Here is a 26101-nt window from a genome sequence, read left to right as displayed (position 1 = left end):
ATTCTCATTGCAGCCTGCCATAGCACCTCCTTCACATTGACAGGTGCCACCCTAGAATCCCCTGAACTCCAACTTCCATCATGTTCCACGTACATATCCAGATAACCTTCCGTTAACCCCTTGGCAGGCTACCAGCATGCAACATACACCCCACCATGGAAGATACACCTAATTAATACCCTTCTCATTCCAGTTATGACAGAAGTTGAGAACTATTCAAAGCTTATTCTGGGAAACTGCCTTCTGCTGCCTCAAAGTGTCACAAGCCATCTCCAATCAAAGATTGTCATTAGTCTCAGAGCTGAGGGGGGCAGAGAAGATTCACTGGTAGGCATGATTGCAGATAGCAAATATCTAAGCTTTGCATGAAAATTTGATCATTTTTCAAAGTATAATAGCTCTCATCTCCCAACAGAAATTAGTAATAGCTATAAAATAATAAAAGTGGAAGTATTAAATACTGTAGGTTTAGGATGATAATAAATAAGATAGTGATTGTTCTTTCTACTATCCGTCTTCACCGTCTCACTTGCCTTCACATAAACGTGCAAATTATAACATGGGTCGATTTTGAAATATTCATTTGCCCCCAAATTTGCATCTGTGCCATTTTAACAAGTTTTCTTGGTTGCACTGATTTCTCATTTTACAAACTAAGAAGAAAACTAGGGACATTAGCCGAAGCATAGGAAAATTATTCAGACTTCTTATTCCCCAAAGTAGTCCTCTATCCAGAACTCGGAGAAAGGCTTTCTGAAATAAGTATGCCAAGTTGTGTTTTTATTCTAAATAATTTATTCAGAGAAATCATTTATTCATTTTTCCACTGAGGCTTTTTTTTTCCCTAACAGCTTTGTTATTAGATGGTATGGGTTATTTAACTCTTCTAATCTTGTCTTGTCTTTCCTCTTGCATGGCCAAAAAGGCAGAAACAAATATAGCTATAGCTGTGTCTCTTCACATAGTATTTTAGCCTCCTCATATGTGGATAGAAAGCATCACTGTGTTCTCACCTTTACGGTCCCATCTGTGCTGCCAGTCAAAAGCCGCGTCTCATTTGCATCAAGGGCCATAGTGCTGATTTCTGCATTGCCATGGCAACCAGTAAACTGTTTGATTTTCTGCCCAGTGTCTATCATCCAGAAGGCAACAGTAGACCCCTCATCACAGCTGATTACCTAAGAGAAAATAACATTGTAAAGAAATTAAATATAGTCCCAGAAGCCACCATTTTCATTTCAATAAAAATATCTAATCTGTGAATTTTCACTACTGAGATCCACCCACCGCCATCGTTAGAGGCGCATTTGTAACATACTTACTTTCTCTTTGTTAAGCTGGTAACATTTCAATTCTTGAGCTAGAACTGAGGTAATGCAGTCATGAGTCTCTTTACCAGAAAAGATAGGACTCTACTTCTTTTACCCACCATTCAGCTTACTGTCTAGAGGCCATACTGAAATCGAGTCCTATTGAAAATAAACTTTAAAATCTTCTGCATTTAAGTGACAAAGCTGATTTTAAGTCACAGTGCTCCCACACTATTTACTATATGAAAAGAAGCATTTTACTATGCACCAGCTTCCGTTTAGCATTCAGAAAAGAAAGTGCTACCCAACATTACGGGGGGGGGGGGGAGTTAATTTTAACAAAATGCTAGAGCTATCACTTTCAACGCCATTAGTCCCTTTCTTCCTCCTTTCTCAAGGTGCTGCATATATGTCTACAGCGAAACACAATTATTCATGACTTGCTAAAAACAAAGAACACAGCAGGGTTAAATCTAAGTCTGCAATATACACCCCAAGAGGAAGGCAACAAAGCAAATGCTAGAAGGGATGGGACCACATATAGTAGCCCGACAATGGGAAATTTTATAGTGGCAAGCCACCTGCTAATTTCAGCACTAGGTATTTAGGCACCCTTTAAGAGGTTAGAGTCCCCTCACCCAGGGGCGCCTGGGTGGCTCAATAGGTTACGTGTCCAACTTTGGCTCAGGTCGTGATCTCACAGGTCGTGGGTCTGAGCCCTGTGGAGGGCTCTGCACTGACAGTGTGGAGCCTGCTTGGGATTCTCTCTCTCTCTTTCTCTGCCTCTCCCCCACTTGTGTTCATGCTCTCTCTCTCTCTCTCTCTAAAATAAATAAATACACATTTCAAAAAATCATCTCACCCATATGATTTTGAGACCCAAAAGAATGAAAACCAAATGGACAGCACTGAACACACAAATCGGTAGACAGGAAGGGGCCTGAAGTAACAGGCAGACTTTGAGAGAACTTCTGGCATGTTTTTGTCTTCGTAGGTATCGATTACCGTGGTATAAATGTTAAGTGCGACAATAATATGTCAATTTGAGTATCCCATTTTTATAATTACATAGGTTATTAAAATGTATCAAATGTATATTCAGAAGCCTCGAGAGCTGGCCATCACACATGCACGCGTTCATTCATTTTGGTGGCAAGCATTGAATGTCCACTCTGTGCCCAGCTCCGTGAGAGCAGCAGGGATCACTAATGAATCCCTGCTCTGAAGGAATCTACAGCCTAGGCTTGAACACTAAAATCACCCGAGGAACTTTACAAACCATGCCTGTGTACCAGATCTGAGACTCTGCTGTAACTGAACTAAGGTAGGGGCATTTTTTAAAGAGCTTCTCGGGTTCCTGAAGTGTGCACCCTGGGTTGAGCACTATTGGCGTAGACAGAACAGACAAGACACAGACAAATGCCAAACAAAACTCCAGGTTTAGAGGTCTCTCCCCTGGTTGTTGCAGAGGCACAGAGAGGAAAACCCAAAATCCACTCGCTGGGATGGGGGATGGGGAATAAAAGGTGAGGATGGTCAATATGGGATTGAAGATAGGAACATGCATTTATTGGATGCCAAGCCCTTTACGCTGCGTATCCCACTTAATCTTTCTAAAAACTCTGTAAATAATGTTAGTGCCCTCATTCTACTAGGGACGAAATTGAGATTCTAATCAGCTAAGCACCATTCCCAAGCCTACATAATGAGGTTTGAATCGTGGGCTATCTATGACAGACACATCATCAGGCCTTCTCTATTCTAGCATAGTATTCCAGATAATTAAGAGTGTGGTTAGAAGAGAGAACTTAGACAGTATTCTACACATGAGAAGCAATACGAAGTGTGATGGAGCCAGAGTACGCAGAGGAGGAGAGAGACGGTGGGATACGAGGTGAAGAAACAAGCTGGTGACTGGTACTGAAATTCCTACTGAGCTGTGCTGGAGATCTTAACCAGGGAGACTAGCCCAATGGTGAGCAGAGGGGAAGGGGGTGGAAGGGTGGGTGAGACAGGTGATGGAGATTAAGGAGTGCACTTGCCGTGATGAGCACCAGGTAATGTGTGGAAGGAAACGTTGAAACCCTAGACTGTACACCTGAAACTAACATGACACTGTATGTCAGCTAAACTGCAATTAAAATGTTTGAAAAGAGCAATGTTAGAGAATAATGAGTCATGTGTATAAATGACTAGGTAGGGGCCTTAGTTTGCAAGAGACTGTCAAGTGGAATGTATGCGTCAAAATCAGCAGCAATCACTGTTCTTGGTGAGGGCGAGAGTGATACAGCATTTTTTGTTGGTCGGTTTGTGAAGGTACTCCTGGCAATGATGTGGAGAACAAGCTGGGGGTGCAGGAAGACCATCTGGGGACTTCTGTCATAGTCCAGGCAAGAGATGTTCACCTGAAACAGCAACTAAGAGGTAAAAAGGAGAAAAGAGACAGGAAAAAAAAGGGCCACCATTTAGCAACATTTGTGCTCAGCAGAGAACTGATCGTGAGCACATGATCTCTTACAGCCTTTTTCCCCTGAAATTACAAACTGCGACTCTGAATCAAACAACTTCTTAAATGATGTAAAACTGTATGTATGCTACACATTTTCTCTCATGAAATCAAAAGTAGCTTAAATATTTCATCACCGTTGTGAAACAACAGCATGGTTTCTAGGACAAATGGCCTGAATCTTGAAACAATGTGACCTACCTCTTCAATTACCACTCGATATTAACTGACTGTGTTTCTGTTCCTTTGCTGTGTGCAATATGCATGGGGGTCCAGAGCACCAGGTCTGAACCTAGGATGCCTGAGTTTGCAGGTCAATTGTTTGACCTTGGGCTCATTACTTAACCTCTCTAAGCTTCAGTTCCTTCACTTATAAACCAGGGAGAATCATAGTAACTGCCTCAAACCATTTTTAAAAGGTTTAACTAAACTAATATTTATAAAGCATTTAGCATAGTGCATGGCATACGATAAATAAGCCGTAAAAGTTAACTAGTGTTACTATTCTAGTTAAGCTTTATTTGTCTGACTCTCTATTTTAGGTGATATCACTTTTCACGTCCAAACTAGTTCAAAAATATTTAATGTCTTTCTTTCTTTCAACCATGACAGCGAATATAGACAATTACAATTTTAGAAGCCAGATTGTAGATGTACACTGAAATTTCAAATTAGATCAGATTTGTGAATTTTTCACGTAATCACCTACGAATTTCAATTGCATTCATCAAAAACAAAACCATGAAAACATACAATTTTCCAAGCATGAGTGAAAATTTTGATGGTGTTTTAAGAAAAGGTTAAAGGTTGTGAAGGGTTTTATTATTTCTATTCAAAAAGTATTTATTGACCACTTACATGTTAGGCATTTCCATACTAAATGATGGGCATTCCCTGATAAGGACAAAACAACACAAAACAAAAAAAGCAAAGTAAAATGTGACCACGTTCAAGGAGAATGCTTGCCTACTTGTCCGAGACTGGCATCGTCCGCGTCACAAAGCGTCTAATCAGCAACCACACCACTTTTATCTGCTGTAGACATTCAATGAGGAATTAGTAACTTTCACACTTTGCTACTTGTAGCAAAACTCTCCCTCCGCTGCCCACCTGGCTGAGCCCCAACACTATTCATCAGTTTTCAGCACCTTTCTCTGCTCATTTAATGATTTTTCATGAAATCAGAATCAATAATGGCAATAGTATATAGCCAGTCGGATTTCATTTTATGGCAGTCTGCAACCCCCAGGAAAACAATGTGCTGAAAAACAAGGACTGACTGTGTCACAAACATCCTACCAGGATTAACCAGACTCTGCTGTCACTATGACAATCTCAGAATACAAGAATAGCAAGGCAGGCGAAAAGACTTTCAAAGTTTGGTGAGAGAGGAGTGCACTTAACATCACTTGGCAGGTGAAGGAAGCGTTTGACTACGGGATGGTGAGGACTTTATTTTTAGCAAGCTGATTTTCTCAGTAATAAAGCCCAGGAATAAGTATTGGCATCACATTTACAGGCCGGATTTTGATGATACCAAATCTCATGCAGTTTTTGGTTCATTCCTGGCTGCTTCTTATCAGATGAGACCTCAACCGACGAGGACGCAGCAGGGCCCCGGCAGCATGCAGGGCAGAAATGACACTACCCTAAGAACTTCACTCCAGCGCAAGTGGGTTTCAGAGCAAATCGTTGTTCTCCACCTTATGTACCCAAGCTAATAACCGTTTAGAAATATATGGGTCTTTTTGTCTCTCTCATCTGAAGCTGTCACAGCCAATGAGGCAATTCTAGGAGATACGAGGTTGTATCCATGTCCCTTAATTGTCTTCTTATATTCCAACAGCAGTAGGCATTTTAGTTGTCTCTCCATGCGTTCCAAGTCCTAGGTCTAAGCAGGAAGGGAAATCAAAAATTACAGCAGCAGATATCGCTGGCTACCAAGGGATGAGGACATGTGATTTAATTGCTGTTTATAGTTCTATTTTCAGTCAGTCCTGTTTGAGGCCCCATAATATAAACGCAGGCTACCTCCTTTATTTCTATTGTGCATCAAATCTCTTCGAAGTTACATCTCTGTAAGTAGTGAGGCGAGGGGAATGATAATATCTAAGTCCTGGTACGGAAGAGGATTCAAATATTTTAAGGCAGCCATTCTCCATTTATAAATCTTATTTATTACCTCTTGTAGAGTAACTTGTAATTTGCTCTTTCAAATTCATTCCTCGAGTTTACTGAACCCCTACAATATGGAAGACCCGGGATTTAGGTGTTGGGGATTCAGCAGTAAACATTTCCTGCCCTTACATTTAGTGGAGGAAGAGACGCAACCAGATGAGAAAACAAAATAAAATAAAAATATATGGCTAGTGGTGATAAGCATTATGGATAAAAATAAAACAGAAGGAGGAAGAAATCACTGGGAGTGAATGCAAAGCCGGGGGCTCAGAGAAAGCCTCCCTGAAGAATCATTTGAAGAAAGACAAGACTGAGGTAAAGGAGGTAGCCATACAGATACCTAAGTGAAGAAAGTTCCAGGCAAAGGAGACAGCAATGCAAAGGCCCTGAGGTAAAGTGCCCTCGGCACATTCAAGGACTAGCAAGGAGGTAGGCTTAGGCAGTGTGAGTGAGGGGAGGGGCAGCAGGCTGTGACCACGTTACATAGGCATTCAAAACACTTTCCAAATCACCAGGCATCCCCAGGAACTAGGTGACAGAAAAATACCACTTTCTCTTTTTTGGCTAATATTTACTTAGCTTTTACTCCTGCTTTGTTCCATGTGTGTTTATATGGAAAATCCTTTGTCCTTTGTCAGAACATCTACAAGGGAGGTATTATAATCCCTATTTTATAGATAAGAAAACTCTTGTTTAAAGAAGTTAAAAATCACTTGCTCGATACAAAGTATTGGGAACTCTGACTAAAACCTCACCACTTCCCTCATTCTAAACAAATAGCTGAGAAAACACTACTTCAAAAAGTAGTTGAGATTGGACTTCCAAGGTTCCAGTGCTGCCTGCTCAGAAGTCATCCACCCTAACAATAAGTAAAAAGCCAAACAAAATTCAAAAATCAACAACCCTTCCCGGATCAATAATAGAAATGAGGGCAAATTGCTATCCCCCAGAACTGGAGATATCAACAGGCAAATAGACAAAATAACAATTTACCAGAGCAGGAACTTGTGAACCGAAACTCCACAGGAAACAGTGCTGAGATAGAAAAACAAGAACCGTAATTGACGAATTGCTGGAGGCTCTAAGTGGACGAGTCTGAGAGCTAAAAATTCCAGGGGAAGCCAGTCATAGGGGGGCCCCACAATTTTATGAGCTTTATTTTGAGGATATAGACCAGGTTTTTACTGTAATTTTGGAGAAAAACCCCCTCCTGCTTCTGGCAGGGGCAGAAGCAAAGAAAAGATTTCAAAATACATTAGAGTAATTCTGTTCCTCTTAACAAGGTCTGCGCTCGAGGGAAACTACTTAACCAGGGCCTCACCTGCTGGGGGTTTATCAGCACTAAACTGACCTGAGGAAGGAAAATACCAAATTCTAGCTGGCTCTAGCCTTCCTGTGGGATATAAGGGTGGGGAACCTATGTGAAGCTCACATATGTCCAGAAGCACAGGCTCACAAAAGACTGACACCTAATCCTAGGAATATAGACTCCTTCCCCGCCCCCCACACCTCACCACCACACTTCTAAAGGCCTATTTACAGCAGTTCCTTTCACCATATGTCCCACTATCAAGAAAATATTACTATGCGAGGAGAAGATGGATTCAGTAGGCAGAGAGGGAAAGATTAGGGCCTGAGGTCCCTGGGTGGGGAAAAACACATATTTTGGAACAATGCTGGGAGTGTCTGACCACAGCAAATCCCCTCAGGTGCAATGTTCCTCTTAAGAACTAACAGACCCCCACCTACTGTCCCTCAGGTTTCCCTCAGGAATTGGAGGAAAGACCTAGGTATGGCTATAGGCCACTCCTCATACAATGGAAATTAGCCAATCAGGAATGGACAACTCAACACCTCGAGTTATCCAGCCAATAAGGGTAGAACCTGAGAAGGAACAAGGAGGAAGTGAAGGGGAGAGTAGGGGAGGGCTAACCAAAACCTTATAAAACAAGACCCTTGCGTCTTGGGGGGGTGGGGGCATTAACTTTTGAATATCCCCTATCTGGAAAGAGCTTTCCAACTAGTCTAACTTTGTAATCTTATACTCTAATAAACTTTTGCCTGCTGCTCATTTTGTGTCCACCTCTTAATTCTTCAAAGCGGTGAGACAACGATTCCTGGGTATTGTGGTGAAAGATCCTGCAACACTACAAAACATTCTAAAGGGCAAAAAAACATCGTTTGAAGAAATAGGGCAAGCATCACACCCAGACATGGCAGCAGGGATGTTGGAATTATCAGATCGGAAATTTAAAACAACTATGATTAACGTGCTAAAGGCTCTAATGGGTAAAGATAGCATGTGAGAACAGATGGGTAACATGAGCAGAGAGATGGAAATTCTTAGAAAGAACCAGAAAGAGGTGCTACAGATCAGGAGGGAAGTATGCCTTTCATGTGCTTACTAACAGACTAAAGAGGAAAGAGTCTCTGAGCTTCCGGATATATCAGTAGAAACCTTGAAAACTGAAAAGGCAGAGGACAAAGACTGAAAACAAAAACAAAATACAGTATTCAAGAACTGTGGGGCAACTACCCAAGGTATAATATTCACACAATGTGAATACAAGTAGGAGAAGAAAAAAAAGGAACAAAAGAAATACCTGAAACAGTAATGACTGAAAATTTTGGCAAATTAATGACAGGTACCAAGCCACAGATTCAGGAAGCTCATGTGACACCAAGCAGAATAAATGCTAGAAAAAGAAAAATAAATAAATAAATAAATAAATAAATAGCAACACCTAGGCCTAGTGAAGTCAAAGGTAACATCTTAAAAGAAGCCAGATAAGAAAGACAACTTATCTTCAAAGGAACAATAAAGATAAGAACTACATTTGACTTCTCCTTAGAAAACACAATCCAGAAGGGAGTCAAGTGAAATATTTAAAGTGTTGAGAGAATAAACCTCCCAACCTAGAATTCTGTATCTCGTGAAAATAACCTTGAAAATAAAGGAGAAGTAGACTTTCTCAAACAAACAAAAACTAAAGGAATTTGTTGCCAGTAGGCCTACCTTCAAACTATGTTAAAAGAAGATCTTTAAAGATAAAGAAAATAAAGTCAGAAAACTGGATCTACACCAAAAGGGAAAAACATTAAAGAAAGAATAAGTAAAGGTAGAATAAAAACTTTTATTTTTCTTGTTCTTAATTGATCTTAATTTGATCTAACAATCAAAACAATAATACCAACAATGCACTAAATTATGTATGCTTATGTATACATACATGATTATATAGAGATATATGCTAATATATAAGGGAAATGAATGACAACAGTGATACAGGGGGAAAGAGGGAGGAATTAGATTATTTTGTTATTATAAGGCATGAAAACTACTTGTAAAGTAATATAGCATTATGTGAATGTGGACTTGGATCTGTTATAAACGTACATTGAAAACTCTAGAGCAACCATTTTTCGAAAGCTAAAAGCAAAATGTAACTGATATGCTAAAAAAAGAGAGGAAATAGAATCAATTAAAACCATAGAAAAGGAACAGAAGATTAAAACAGGAACAAAGAACGAGGGCAACCAATAGAAAACAGTGACAAAGTGAAAGCTATTTATCCAACTGTATCAATAATCACTTTGAATCTAAATGCACTAAATGAACAAATCAAGCCAGATTGTCAGATTGGATAACAAAATCAAGACCCAACTATACGTCGTATAAAAGAAACTCAATTTAAATATAAAAATACATTCAGATTGAAAGTAAAATGGACAAAGAATGACATGCCATGCTACCACAAATGAAAAGGACGTGGGAGTAGCTATAGTAATTTCAGACAAAGCAGACTTTAGAGCAAGAAGGTTATTAGGGATGAAGACGGGAATAATAATAAAGGGTCAAGTCTCCAAGAACACATAACATTCCTTAATGTGTGTGACTCTAACAAACTGCATCAAACCACAGGAGGCGAAACTGGTAGAACTGTAAGGAGAAACACATTAATCCACTTTTATAGTTGAAGATTTCAACCCTCCTCTTCCAGAAAGGGACAGAACCAGCAGGCAGAAAATCAGTAATGATATAGTTGAACTCAACAATATCATCAATCAAGTGGATACAAATATAAAATAAACTACCTCATACAACAATGACAAAATACATATTTTTCTCAAGCTTGTATGGAACTTTCACCAAAATAACATGTCCCATATTTTGGGACATAAAACACACCTTAAACAAATTTAAAAGAATAAAAATCATACAATGTCTGGTCTTCGACCACAGTGAAATTAAACTAGAAATCAACAACAGAAAGGTAACTAGAAAAATCCCTTAATACTTGGAGATTAAATGGCACATTTCTAAATAACACATAGGTCAAAGAAACTCTCAAGAGAATTTTTAAAATATTAACTAAATTAAAACACAAAAATTTTAGGATGCAGAGAAAGCAATGCTTAGAGGAAAATTTATGCATATATTGGAAAAGTTAATGCAATTAAAAGTAAGCAGAAGAAAAGAAAAAATTAGAGCAGAAATCAATGAAACTGAAAACCAAAAATTAATAAAGTCAGTGAAACCAAAACCTTTATTGAAAAGATCAGTAAAACTGAGAAGACTTTAGCTAGTCTAAGAAAAAAAAGAAGAGAGAAGACATAAATCACTAATATCAGAAATGAAAGAGGGGACATCACTAAAGATCCCATAGACATTAAAAGGATAATAGAGGAATACATACTATAAAAACTCTATGCCTACAAATTTGACAACCTAGACAAAATGGGCCAACTTATTTAAATACACAATCTTCCCAAATTCTCGCGAGAAATAGACATATTAGAAAAAAATAGACATAAGAGAAGTCCAAATAGGCTTATATCAGTGAAAAAAAATAAATCAATAGTTAATAATGTGCCTTTTAAAAAAAATATTTATATTCTAGTTAGTCAACACTCAGTGCAATATTGGTATCAGTAGAATTCAGTGATTCATCACTTACGTACAACACTCAGTGCTCATCATCATATGTGCCCTCTTTAATGCCCATCCCCCATCTAGCCCATCCCCCACCTACCACCCTTCATCAATCCTCAGTTTGTTCTCTATCGTTAAGAGTCTCTTATGATTTTCTTCTCTCCCTCTTTTTCCCTCTTCCCATATGTTCATCTATTTTGTTAAATTCCACATGACTGAAATCGCATGGTATTTATTCGTCTCTCTCTGATTTCGTTAGTGTAATACACTCTAGTTCCATCCATGTCATTGCAAATGGCAAGATTTCATTATTTTTGATGGCCAAGTAATATGCCATTGTATACATGTACCACATCTTCTTTATTCACTTATCAGTCGATGGACAATTGGAATCTTTCTATAGTTTGGCTATTGTTGACAAGGTTGCTATGAACATTGGGGTGCATGTACCTCTATGAATCTGTATAATTAATAATATTCTAAAACAGGAGCACCTGGATGGCTCAGTTGGTTAAGCGTGACTCTTAACCACGCTTGACTCATAACCACGTCATGATCTCATGGTTCATGAAGTTCTAGCCCTGCATCAGGCTCCGCTCTGTTAGTGCAGAGCCTGCTTGGGATTCTCTCTCTGCCCCTCCCTGCCTCTCTCTCTCTCAAAATAAATAAATAAACTTAAAAAAAGTTAAAAACACATAATGTTCCAAAACAGAAAGCACAGGCTGAATGGGTTCATTGATGAATTCTATGAAAATTTAAGGAAGAAATGATACCAAATTACGATAGTCTTGTTCAGAGGATAGAAGCAGAGGGAATACTTCCTGACTCATTCTATGAGGCCAGCATCACCCTAACTAAACAAAATACCAAAACCAAAGACATTACAGAAAAGAAAACCACAGACCAATATGTCTCATAAACATAGATGCACCAATACTTAACAAAATAATAGCAAATCAAATCCAACAATGCATAAAAAAAAGTCACATAGCGTAACCAAGTGATACTTATCCCAGGTATGCAAGGCTGCTTCAACATTTAAAAATCAATTAATGCAAACCATCACATTGATAGGAAGAAACATCATGTGATATTAGTAGATACAGAAAAAGCATCTGACAAAATCCAATAACTATTCATGATAAAAATTATCAGTAAACTTGGGGTACTCGGGTGTCTCAGGTGGTTAAGTGGCTGACCCTTGATTTCGGCTCAGATCGAGGTCTCACAGTTGTCAGGCTCTGTGATGGGGGAGCCTGCTTAGGATTCTCTCTCACCCTCTCCCTCTGGCCCTCCCCTGCTCCCCCTCATTCTCTCTCTCTGTCTCTATCAAAAAAAAAAATATATATATATAAATATATGTATATATATACATATATATATATATATATATATATATATATCTGTAAACTACTAGTAGAGGGAAACTTCCTCCACTTGATAGAGTACTTGCAAAAAACATAGAGCTAATATCATACTTAATGGTGAGAAACACGAAGCTTCCATACTAAGGTACAAGGCAAGCATATCCCCTCTTATCACTCCTTTTCAGCATCATCTAGAAACTTTACCTAACTCACTAAGACAAGTAAAGGAAATAAAAGGCATGAAGATTAGAAAAGAAGGAATAAATTGCCTTGGTTAACAGATGACATGATCCTCTATGTAGAAAATACAAAAGCATAAATAAAAAACTCCTAGAACCAAAGTGATTACAGCAAGATAGCAGGATACAAGGTTAATATATTAAAGTCAATCATTTTCCTATAAAGCAGCAATGAAAAGTAGAATTTGAAAATAAAACTGCAATGCCATTTACATTCGTTACTGAAATTAAATACTTAGGTATAATTTAAAAAATGAACAAGATCTATATGACATAAACTACAGACCTCTGATAAATGAAATCAAAGAACTAACTAAATGGAGATATTCCATATTTTATGGATAGGAAAACTCAATATTGTGAAGATCTCAGTTCTCCCCAACTTAACCAATATATTCCATGCAATGCAAATAAAAATCCCAGCAAGTCATTTTGTGGATATTGACAAACCGATTCTAAACTTTGTATAAAGAGACCAAAGACCCAAATGAGCTAACACAATATTATAGGAAAAGAACAAAATTGGAAGACTGACACTGCCAACTTCATGATTTACCATGAAGCTTCAATAATCAACACAGTATAATACTGGCATAAAAATAGACAACTAGATCAATGGAACAGAAAAAAGAGCCCCAAAATAGATGCACATAAATGCGGTCAACTGATCTTTGCCAAAGAAACCAAGGCAATATAACGGAGACAGGATAGTCTTTCCAACAAATGGTGGAGGAATAACTGGACATCCATATGTAAGAAGATGAATCTAGACGCAGACCTCACGCCCTTCACAAAAACCAACACAATGGATCACAGACCTAAAAACATAAAACACAAAACTGTAAAACGCCAAGAAGACACATTGGAGAAAATTTAAATGACCTTGGGTTTGGCAATGACTTCTTAGATAAAACGTTGAAGGTATGGTCCATGAAAGACAAAGACGGATAAGCTGGACTTCATTAAATTTAAAAATTTCTGGGGCGCCTGGGTGGCGCAGTCGGTTGAGCGTCCGACTTCAGCCAGGTCACGATCTCGCGGTCCGGGAGTTCGAGCCCCGCGTCAGGCTCTGGGCTGATGGCTCAGAGCCTGGAGCCTGTTTCCGATTCTGTGTCTCCCTCTCTCTCTGCCCCTCCCCCGTTCATGCTCTGTCTCTCTCTGTCCCAAAAATAAATAAACGTTGGAAAAAAAAATTTTTTTTTTTAAATTTAAAAATTTCTGCTCTGCAAAAGACACTGTCAAGAGAATGAAAAGGTAAGGCACAGATTTGGAGAAATCATTTTCAAAAGACATTTATGTTGAAGTACCGTTACCCAGAATATACAAAAACTCTTAAAATTCAACAAGAAAACAATCCAATTAAAAAATGGGCCAAAGATCTTAACAGACACCTAACCAAACAATATAAACAAATGGCAAATACGCATATGAAAAGATGTTCCACATTATATGGCATTGGGGAAATACAAGGTAAAATAATAATGTGATACTATACATCTATTGTACACACTATACGTTCCAATAGAATGGCTTAAATCTGGAACACTGACAACATCAAATGCTGATGAGGCTGTAAAGCAGTAAGATCATTCATTCTTATTGCCCGTGTAAAGCAAACTGGTACAGCCACGTTGGGAGGCACAAAACTAAGCATATTCTTACCATACAAGCTCCCAATCATGTTTCTTGATATTTACCCAAAGGAGTTGAAAACTCATGACCACACAAAAGCCTATGCATGGAAGTTTACAGAAGCTTTATTCATAATAGCCGATACAGGGACACAGCCAAGATGTCCTTCAGTAAGGGGCACCAGTCGGTTAAGCATCCAACTTGGGCTCAGGTCATGATCTCATGGTTTGTGAGTTTGAGCCCTGCGTTGGGCTCTGTGCTGACAACTCAGAGCCTGGAGCCTATTTCAGATTCTGTCTCTGTCTCTCTCTGCCCCTCCCCCACTTGCATTCTGTCTCTCCTCTCTCTCTCTCAAAAATAAACATTAAAAAAAAATTAAAAAAGGGGCGCCTGGGTGGCTCAGTCGGTTAAGCGTCCGACTTCGGCTCAGGTCACGATCTCACTGTCCGTGAGTTCGAGCCCCGCGTCAGGCTCTGTGCTGACTGCTCAGAGCCTGAAGCCTGTTTTCAGATTCTGTGTCTCCCTCTCTCTCTCTGACCCTCCCCTGTTCATGCTCTGTCTCACTCTGTCTCAAAAATAAACATAAAAAAAATTTTAAAAAAAATTAAAAAAAAAAAAAGATGTCCTTCAGTAAGCGAATGGATAAATAAACGGTGGAACATCTATACAATGGAATACCATTCAACATTAAAAAAAAAAAAAAAGATCGCTCAAGCCATTAAAATACATAGAGAAAACATAAATGCATATTACTGAGTGATAGAAGCCAATCTGAAAAGGCTGTATGCTATAATGGTGGATACATGAGATTATACATTTGTCTAAACTCTCAGAATGTACTACACCAAGATTGGCCCTAATGTAAACTGTGGTTACACTTGGTGATAATGATGTGTCAGTATAGGTTCATCATTTGCAATAAATGTACCACTCTAGTGGTGGGTGTGGATAGTGGGGCAGGGTATGAGTGTGGGAAGACAGGGGGCATATGGGAGTATCTTTGTACTTTGTACTCAATTTTGCTGTGAACCTAAAAGTGTTCTTCAAAAAAAAAAAATTCTTTTTTAAAAAAAGGCTGAGACTGTGATGTTGAGAGAGGCTGAGGAAAGGGTGGCTTTTATGGAGAATATTTGACGATATCCATCAAGGTCACTGACATAAATACTCTCTGACTCCATAATTTCAGCTCTAGGAATTTATTCCACAGATATTTCCTCACTAGTGCTAAAATCTGTGTGTTCAAGGTTGAAAACTACTACATTATTTGTAATATAAAAATACTGAAATCAAAAAATGTCCGTAAAAGCTGACGAAAAACTTTGTTACAACCATGTAATGGAATACTGTGCAACTGTAACAAAGTAAGAGGCTACTCTAGGTAATGAGATAAGATGATCTTTAGGCTGTATTGTTAGGTAAAAAATCAATGTACAGAATAGTGTTTCTGTGCATACAATATGCTATCGTTTGTGAAAACAGCATTTAAAATAACATCAATTCTTAAATATTAAGAATTAAATCTATCCATATTTAAAAGTGAGTATATATGTTTCCTTGTGTATGAATAGAATAGCGGTTAAAAGTAGTTCCTGAAAGTCAAAACTGGTTGCCTCGAGGGAAGGAAACTGAGAGGGTAGAGATGGAGAAGAGGAAATTTTCACTGAAATTTTCACTCAACATCCTTTTGAGTTTTGTAACACTGAAATGTGTTATTCTTTCCAGGTTAATGACATTTAAATATGCGTATGTGCATATGTGTGTATATATATATGATTTGGTGTAACCTTAAGACGAGGGTACTCCCCATGTCTCCAACAGGTGACCAGAGCCCATGGCCTCAGGATTGACATGTAACCAAGTACAGCCTCAAGCTGACCACTTAAGAAGAGCCGTGTCAATAAAAGGAAGGTCACTTGGAGTCCAGCAAATAAGGCAGGCAAGGAGAAAGTTTTCATCAGTGTTCATCCAGCTATGTTCGGAAGAGAAACTCATTGGCTTTGACCTGAATACAAGCACTAAAGAGGTATAATGTCTTGTAAGGTGGAGATAAATTTCCCTCAAGCTTGTCCACTTCCCTTTGCTCAGATTTACAATTACCAAGGGAACTACCAATTGAATTGGTTAGATTCTCAAATATCTCAATTCCCAAAAAATGGTGTGCAGAAGAGAGGACAAGAGATACACTGTCACTAAAAAATTATAGTCCAGCCCCATTTAAAAAAAGAAAAAAAACTTTTAATGTTTATTCATTTTCGAGACACAGAGAGAGACAGAACACGAGTGGAGGAGGGGCAGAGAGACAGGGAGACACAGAATCAGAAGCAGGCTCCAGGCTCTGAGCTGTCTGTCAGCACAGAGTCTGATGTGGGGCTCAAACCCACGAACTGTGAGATCATGACCTGAGCTGAAGTCGGATGCTTAACCGACTGAGCCTCCCCAGGCTCCAGCCCCATTTTTAATGAATGATTTGGCATTATGCCTTGCTGTGATAGTACAAGAGGTGGTCCTCGATAAAGAGCACCACTCTGGCTAATATGAAGAGGGTCTAGTCTTCAAATTTTCCAAGTCAATATCCCATGCTGAGACGTGGGAACCCCACCAATGATCTCAAGGGTCCTGCTGGAGGCGGCCAGGCAGCCGCGGACATGTCTCTTTACATAACCATGCATGTGATTAATATGCTTACTCTTGGAGATCGGGTAAAATGGTAAGATTCTGGGAGGCAATTTGTGTATCAAATTATCTAATATGCATATATTTTAACCTAGAATTCATTCCTAAGATTTTACCCTAGAGAAATAAAGTCATGAGTGTGAATGTATTTATGCACAAAAAAGTTCATAATAGCAAAATTCTCATCAAGGCAAATGGATCAGTAAATTATGATACACACACAGGGATACTGTGCTGCTTTTTAAAAATGATTTAGTAGATCTACATACACTTAGGTACAAGGAAATATATTCCAATATATTATAGAATAAAAAAGAAGCTTACGGAACCATATTTATATAAAATATTCTATGCACACAGAGATATTTAGAACATATTGATGGTATTTCAGCAATACTTAGTTCCTTATTTGAGCTTGCTGCATTGTTTTAATTTCTTATAATAAGCATGTAGTGCTTTACAAAGCTAAGTTATTTAAATAATAAAAAATAGTTAATATCGTTCTCTGCCTAAATGCAATGATGCCTAAATATCTAGTCTGACTATAAATATGTCCTAGATGCAAGACAAACTGAAACATCACCATATTTTACAAAAACAACATAAACCCACATCATTAGGATGAGAGCCAGAGTGATCACTCAGAAATTTTATCTATTCCAGTTTATAGGAGTCCTACAAATACATTTTTTTTTTTAAGTTTCCTAACCTCATGAGTTTTTAATAAAAGCTCCATTTAAGAACTCGGTGCAAAGACAGTTCATTAGAACTGCCTCGGGGATATTGAGTTCCTTTGATTCTTTCAAAATTCAGCATTCCAGGGACTCCTTCATCCTGTCCCAACTTGTTCTGCTGTGAGCTGTGAGGGCAAGCTTTGCCGGGTGAGGTAAAGCATGTGGTTTCTTTTAAAAGATTTTGCAGGGTATAACATCACTTTCTTAGATTAGGGTACAAGGATACCAAAAGGCAGGTGGATAAAGAAAAGTCGCAGAGCTGCGCCCAGTTGCTTTAATACAGGGATTATGTCAGGTCTCTGCCGAAGTCCAAAGAGAATGAAATAATAATAAAGCTTCGGCAACATATTAAAATGACAACAGAAAGGGAGGTTTTCATTAAACTCAGACAAAGAGAAAGTCTACCAAAACAAAACAAAACAAAAAACAAAAAACCCCACCAAACCAGATAACCAAAGAGCAAGTTCCTGTGGACTGAAAAAGCCTGGATTCCTTTTGAACCTGGAATGAGAAAGGGTGATATTTGACCAAATCTAGCAATTGAGATGTATTTGATGCTCCGGAGAGTCTAAGGAGTTGTAGGAAGATACAGAAGTGGAATGGAAGGATCTTTCCCCCTACATCAAAATCAAAGGAGGAGAGAAAAATGGGAGTTTAGTGAAGCGTTTGACTGGAAACAACTAGAAATGTGAGCAACGCTCAGAGAGGGGAGAGGGACACCATCTGGGGTGTCCCTGCAGATTCTGGGAGCGGAGAGGACCAAGAGGAGCTCTGGGGATGAGTGTTTATGAGCAGGAAGTGAGGAGAGAAGGGGCAGGATCAACAACTACCTCTCCTAAAGTGGTGTTCCTGGATAAGCCCAATTCAGGATCCCCTCCTCCCTTGTAATCCTCCTAACATCTTCCTTTCACATGCACATGGTTAAAACAAAGATTAAGGAATAGCAAGAAGTTTAAGAATAGTAGTGTCATAAATCACCAGCATTTAGCCTGAGAGGTATAGGGGGCAGGGGGAGCCTTGATAAAGCTGGCTGTTTCTAAGAGGCAGGCTATAGCAAAGCAATGCTGCAGAGATATGTGCTGTTGCCAATTTCACATCTATGCTCCCCACCTCCATCACCCAACACCCTCACCACAAGACACATACATTTTTAAGAGTCAATCAACTGAAGCTTAGACATGTTAAGCTATCTGCTGGACCCTGAACTCTGATCTAACTCAGCAGATCTAAAAACTTTAGATCTTGGGGGCACCTGGATGGCTCAGTTGGTTAAGTGTCCAATGCTTGATTTCGGTTCACGTCATGATCTTACAGTTCATGGGTCCGAGCGCCTTGTCTAACTCTTCCCTGACATTGTGGAGCCTGCTTGGGATTCTCTCTCTCCTCTCTCTCTCTCTGCCCCTCCCATGTGCTCTCTCTCTCTCTCTCTCTCTCTCTCTCAAAGGGATCTTGGGATCCCTTAAGGCTCTTAAAAATTACTGAAGAATCCAAACAGGTTTAGTTTATGTGGGAGACAGAGACAAAGATAAATATACTATGTATTTACCATATTAGAAATTTAAACTGAGAAACTGTGAAAACACAAGAATACAAAAGCTTATATTCTTTTAGCCATTAGAGCAATGATGTCATCACCCCTCACGCAGCCTCTAGAAAACCCCAGTGTACATTCAGGAGACAATAATGAAAAACGCGAATGACTACTACTATGATGAAAAGAGTTTTGATCTTGCAGATTCTCTGAAAGAATCTGAGCTCCCTCAGGGGTCTGAGGTCACACTGTGAAACTGCTGGTTTTTTCTTTTTAATTTTTTAGTTTTTATTTTAGTGGAGGGAGGGAGGGGCAGAGAGAGGGGGAGAGAAAGAATCCCAAGCAGGCTCCATACTCAGCATGGAGCTCGACGCAGAGCCCGATGCAGGGCTCAATTCCTTCATCCTGGGATCATGACCTGAGCTGAAACCAAGAGCTGAACATGTGACCAACTGAGCCCCCCAGGCACCCCGAAAATTTCTGTTTTAAACTCAAGTCCATGCTTTATTTTTCCAAGACCAGGCTGTGGTACATTCAGTGAATGACATTCACAATCTGGCTGTAAACTCCCTTTATTGCCTCAACTCCCACAACATTTGCTAAGTACCTCCAAACACCAGAATAAATCCTCTCCCTGTTGAAAAAAAAAAAATGTCCTGTGAGTACGGGAGGCTCTCTGAAAGCTCATGCTGTGTCTTCTGTCTGGAACTGCTTCCTTCCCCTTTTACAGAGTCCCACTCTAAGACTTCAGGGCTCTATTCTGTCACCCAGCCCAGCCCCAGGCAGAACTGACCACCCGCCGTGGACACAGCACTTTGCTCTCATCTCTACTGCGTTTTACTGTATTCCACCTGGAAGGTGTGAATTAGTAATGTGTCTGCCTTCCATCCCTCAATCCTGAATTGAGCCCCTGCTTAGCAGTGAACACCAAGATGGTCTGGACCTGAATCTCCCCGAGCTACTGGAAGAAAGAGACGGGAGTGTAGCAATCTGACTCCTCATTCCTGGCACCTGGACTTGTTCAAAACTGTTTTATTGGCTTGGTCTAATTACTCTGAAATGATACATTCTCACTGGGGGATGGGACTGTGGGTGACTTTGTTTTCTTTGCTCCTAACTGCAATACATGTTTATAATTATAAATGTAATGCCACATTAAAGTGTTTCTCTGTAGCCTAGCCGCTATAGTTAAGAAACACGCATGCTAGGGACGGTTCTACGTGCTTTATATACATATTAATGCTTTTAATTATTTATACTGCTAACAGCAAAAATAAGTACAGGTGTGAGGGACGCCTGGGTGGCGCAGTCGGTTAAGCGTCCGACTTCAGCCAGGTCACGATCTCGCGGTCTGTGAGTTCGAGCCCCGCGTCGGGCTCTGGGCTGATGGCTCAGAGCCTGGAGCCTGTTTCCGATTCTGTGTCTCCCTCTCTCCCTGCCCCTCCCCCGTTCATGCTCTGTCTCTCTCTGTCCCAAAAATAAATAAACGTTGAAAAAAAAATTTTTTTTTAAAAATAAAAAAAATAAAAAAATAAAATAAGTACAGGTGTGAACACCCAACTCAACCGTACTTCGTACCCCATATGTGCGTGTTCTATTGTTCCCTGCAATTCGCCTGTATTTCCGCTATCTTGGCTTTATCTTCACATCCCAAATGGGAGATCCCTCATCTTCGTGTCCCGTTTCCTGAATTCCGCCTGGGAGATTGCTCATCTAATGGCGAGACAACATAAGATCTTAACATCCACGTACAGACCTAGCTTTTTAATTTTGCAGATCTCAATTAGCAAAATGTTCTCCTGGAAATAAATAACATCTCTCAGTGGCCACCAGGGAGCCGAATTAACTGGCTGCCTTCATAAACTTCAGTAAAACATTTACGGGAGAATGTTCCCCGCAGATGGAATTCGAAATGGATTGTTTTGTAAAGGATTTTTATCTCCTACAATAACCAGAAAACAGAGTGTTTAAAGTACTGACACGGCAAACTACTCATTACCAACAAAGGGCTTTCCACCCCTTGCACAAAAACCGAACCACTCGTTTCTGCACGAGCGCAGAAGCTTCTGCGGAGGGGAAAGGAGGACGGGTTGGAGTTATTGTTTAATTGGCCGCAAGCTGGATACCAGCTCTCTGCTCCGCTCCTGCTGTGCAGTTACCATCAGGCCTGAGGTGATCACTGCAGCAGGCTAAACTTCCCCGGTGCCTCTCCCTCCACGACGCCGCACCCTGGTCCTCTCGGAAGGCCTGGGGTCTGCGCGGCATCTTTGCTCCAGAGGAGCAAGGGCGTCCTCATTGACATGCAGGTGGCGATCCCGTGAGCAAAGGCTGCAAAGTGTCATTAAAGTAGCGGGGAGACAGACGCCGCTGGCGCTGCATACCAAGTGGCGCCACATTTAACTGAATCATTTTATTATGAATACATTCCGGGCTGCCACTGTGAGCCGCTGGTGTAAAATATGCCTGGCAAAATGGATCTCTGCTAATTACATTTCATGCATATTTCAGAACTTTCCGCGGAGATCCAGGAGGATGGCGCTCATAAAAGAGAACTTTACAGCCAGGTTCACTGGCATTTGGCACCAAGACCCAAACTAGCGAGCGACGAACAGAAGCTCAATTATATTACACGTTGTGTATGTTTTAGTCGGACTATCGTAATTCCTTACAACTCTATCTGTGCTGCTGTGGTCACGGGCTGGACGCGAAATCACCCTTCAATTCCACCTGAACACACATTATTGCAGAAAAGCACATGGCTGTTAAATCATTTCTTCCCCACATTTTTTTTTTTTTTTCTATTTGTCCTCAGTTGCCTTACACTGAATTAAGGAAATGAGCCTCTGGACATGGGGATGTGTCAGAAGAGTGACAGAGAAGCATCATTACCTGCTTCAAGACTGAATTGTAAAGAACACAAGTGACTGCTTTCTTGTGACTCTTCACCCTCTTGCCGGCCTCGCTTTTCATTGCCAACAATCCGAGCTGGTTATTAAATGAGATGAAAAGTCGTCCGTGGGCTTCGTCAAAGTGGAAGAGACATCTGAAGTCCTGACTTTTGGAGAAAGAACAAGCTATCCTCTGGATGGGCAGCTGGTGCTGAATATCCCAGAGTCTCAAAACCTGGTTAAAAAGTGACAAAGTCATATGAACATGTCAAGAATAATTGTAGTCTTTTAGCCCAAATTTTTTCTAGTTCCCTCTCAACCCAGGGCAGATAGCTGTTTCCTCCACAGTGTTACAGTTATTTATACTGTAACATATGGCACATATGACATGAGAGAGAGAGAGTGAGAGAGAGCACACTCAAGTGGGGGGAGGGGCTGAGGGAGAGGGAGGGAGGAAGAGAGGAAGACAGGAAGAGAGAGAGAGAGAGAGAGAGAGAGAGAGAGAGAGAGAATCTTAAGCAGACTCCACACCCAGAGCAAAGTCCAATGTGGGGCTCAATCTCACAACCGTGTGGTCATGACCTGAGCCAAAATCAAGAGTTAGATACTTAACCGACTGAGCCACCCAAGCGCCCCAAATATCTCCTCACTTGTAATCTTCCGCATGGAAGAATTGTGTTTTGTCCCAATCCCCGGAAGGATGATGTATTTAGCAAGTGCTTGTAGTAGGCAAAAATAATAGTCCTCCAAAATGCCCATTTCCTAATCCCTGGAGTGTCTGAATATGTTGTTTTGCATGACAAAAGGGATTTTCCAGGTGTAATAAATTAAGGACTTTGAGATGGAGAGATTACCCTGGATGCTATGGGTGAGTCCAGTGTAATCATGAGAGAGAGCAGAGTGATGGGGTATGAGAAGGACTCCATCCAGTATTGCTGGTTTTGAAGATGGAGGAAGGGGGCCATGAGCCAAAGAACCCGGAAAAGGCAAGGAAACTAATTCCCCCCAGAGCTTCCAAAAAGGAAGAGTCCTGCCAACACCTTGATTTTAGCCCAGTGAGACCTATGCTGGGATTCTAACCTACAGAACACAAATGCATCTGTGTTGTTTTAAGCCACTGAGTTTGTGGTTATTTGTTACAATAGCAAATGAAAAGTAATACAGAGTCTCTGTCTCCTATATGTAATATTATATATAACACTTTTTATATAGTTGTTACACATATGTACATATTAACCTCTTTTATAGCTATAGAGTATAGCATATTACCTACATAGTATATACATACATATATATTGTGTATGCGTGTGAAATAAAAGACTCGGTATTAAGTGCACTCAAGTTCACATAAACCACAGACATCAGATTCTTATTCAAACACAGACAAACAAGGCACAGAAATGACATGCAGACAGAATGAGACAAACACGGGAGAAAACAGGAAGAGCAGCTTTGCAGGTATACACGCTGCTGTTCTCACTCATGGAACAGCATTAACGCAGGCCAGTGAGGGAGAGTCACGGTGAAGACGGTGAAAAGTCCCTCCAAAAGATGCGAGCAGGCCAGCTCTAGAGTTAGACGTTTTGAGTTCTCATCTTGGTTCTGCCTCTTATTCTACGGTGACCTCTAACAAGTTTATTTGTCTGTCTGAGGTGTTGATGTAGTACCTAACTCATCCAATGCTCTGAGGATTGAACCAGAGCCCCTGTCAAGCATTTAGTATGATAACCAGCATGTAAAAAGTGTTCAATAAATGCTTTTATTATTAAGTGTATTTTATGATTTTTTTCATCGTGTAGATATAAGAACCTAAGAGCAGAAAGGGTTCTTTCAAATAAACTAGTCTGTGTTATCCGATGTAAGATTTCTAAATTATTGATAAAAAACGGTCTCTGTTTAAGTGAGTGTTTACAGGCAACCCTGTAGTTCTTAACTTATTTTTATTTTTTTAAGTTTATTTATTTTGAGAGAGAGAGCAAGCGAGCACAAGTGGGGGAAGAACAGAGAAAGAGGGAGAGAGCGAGAATCCCAAGCAGGCTCTACACTGTCAGTGCAGAGCCCAGTGCAGGGCTTGAACTCACAAATCATGAGATCATGACCTGAGCTGAAATCAAGAGTTGGACACTTAACTGACTGAGCCACCCAGACACCCCAGCTCTTAATCTATTTTATTTCATTTATTTATTTTTAAAGTACATTATTTTATCTTTAGAGAGAGAGAGAGAGAGAGCACAAACAGGTGAGGGGCAGAGAGGAAAGACAGAACCCCAAGCAGGCTCTGAGCCGTCTGCACAGAGCCTGATGTGGGGCTCAAACTCACGAACTGTAGATCATGACCTGAGCTGAGATTGGGAGTCAGAGGCTTGAGAGACTGAGCCACCCAGGTGTCCCTTAACCTATTTTAAATCATATAATCTTTCGGGAAAATAAAATCTGCTCAAAATGATGGTCTATCCCCTCCTCCTAAATGCATATGCCCATATATATATACAGAATCTTTCATATAATTTCTTTGAGTGTATAGACATGCGCATCTCCCAAACATATGTATAGACTCAGAATCTGCAGGTTAAAAGTCCCTGTGGTATCTACTATGTACATTCACCCAGAGATATTCTCTTCTACCTTCTGGTTCTACCCTCTTTTCCTACATCTACATAAGCCTCTTCTTTTTATTTTATTTTATTTTATTTTATTTTATTTTATTTTATTTTATTTTTTAATATATGAAATTTATTGTCAAATTGGTTTCCGTACAACACCCAGTGCTCATCCCAAAAGATGCCCTCTTCAATGCCCATCACCTACCCCTCCCTCCTTCCCACTGCCCATCAACCTTCAGTTTGCTCTCAGTTTTTAAGAGTCTCTTATCATAAGCCTCTTCGTAACACTTCTTGTCCATGGTAAATGATCCCAGTTCCTTCAACCATCTTAACATCAGAACTCACTGATCCATAGCAGCCTCTTGATTCTCTCAGTCTTTGCACTTTCTCTCCAGGGAGGATCATCATTCAGATTTTTTTAACTTTTGAAACCATAGTTGGATATGTTGACGGTGTGAAATCTAATAGCACTGGAGGGCTTTATTTGCAGCCCATCCGCCATCCCTCTAAACCTCAAGCCCTACTCCTCAGAGACAGCCTTTTTTAAATTATCTTTTAAATTTTTATTATTTGGAGACAGCCTTCTTTAACTCTTCCTGAGTCATGGATTTCTTCATGACACCAAATAATAGCAGTGTGTGTGTGTGTGTGTGTGTGTGTGTGTGTGTGTGTGCGCGCGCGCGTAAATATCACATAGTGATCAAATGACTCTCCTTTGAATGAAAAGGCGTTGCTTACATGCTCTTTCTCCCTTCTCATTCCTCCCAATCTAAACTTTTTTTTTTTCTGGCCCTACTGGTTGTGATACTTTAAAATAATATACTTACACAATAATTATCGCGTTATCAATTTAAGACAGTATCTCTCTACTCATCAAAATGCAAGATAAATCCTCAGAATGGATCCAGTATTTCAGGTGTGTTCTACACTGTTACAGGCGCTGTGACCGCTTTCAAGTCACTTATTTTTGCATCGTGATTAAGTCACTCCATCAGGAATTTTGCTTACCTTGAGGCTCTGTGCAAAACTCTTAAATCTTACTCCCACGAACAAATAATCAAGCCAGACGTCTACCATCCTACCTTCAAAAATCTGATGCTTTAAGCTAAGACTAGGATTTTCCTACTTTTTGTTCAAAGTTTCCAAGTATGACAATATAGTTTTGAATCCTAATTCAGTTATATTGACAATTCCTCCCTAATTTGTCCACATATCCCATGAGACATAATAGATGTTCAATAAGTTTTTTTTTTTTAATTTGTTGAACCTGTGGCTCAGCTAATAACTATTTATCCAGCTCATTGGTGGAGTTCATCAGCTAGGATAAAATCCAAGAATACAGAACCCCATAAAAACTTGCCTCACTTCTGCATCGTTATTCACCCAATGGCAAATCTCATAAAATCCACAATGACATTTTATGAAACTTTTTCAAACATCTTATAGAAATAATTATGCTTCATGTATAGGGTAATCTCTCCATCTACCAACAATTATAACAAACTTA

The 26101-nt window shown here is 39.9% G+C and overlaps 1 protein-coding gene across 1 annotated transcript in view; it reads right to left on the bottom strand.

Annotated features, from left to right (window-relative positions):
* WDR49 (WD repeat domain 49) overlaps positions 1-26101 on the bottom strand; it is a 140217-nt gene that overhangs the window by 58019 nt on the left and 56097 nt on the right. The window contains exons 7-8 of the mRNA XM_045503057.1: positions 21993-22226; positions 1014-1178 (exon numbers count right to left, since the gene is read on the bottom strand). Of these exons, the coding sequence (XP_045359013.1) occupies positions 1014-1178; positions 21993-22226 (399 nt within the window). The remainder of the gene's footprint in view (positions 1-1013; positions 1179-21992; positions 22227-26101) is intronic.

This window comes from Leopardus geoffroyi, chromosome C2, assembly GCF_018350155.1.
Source record: "Leopardus geoffroyi isolate Oge1 chromosome C2, O.geoffroyi_Oge1_pat1.0, whole genome shotgun sequence".
NCBI lineage: Eukaryota > Metazoa > Chordata > Mammalia > Carnivora > Felidae > Leopardus > Leopardus geoffroyi.
The sequence above is the reverse complement of the archived record's forward strand: the minus strand, read 5'-3'. Positions and strand labels throughout refer to the sequence as shown.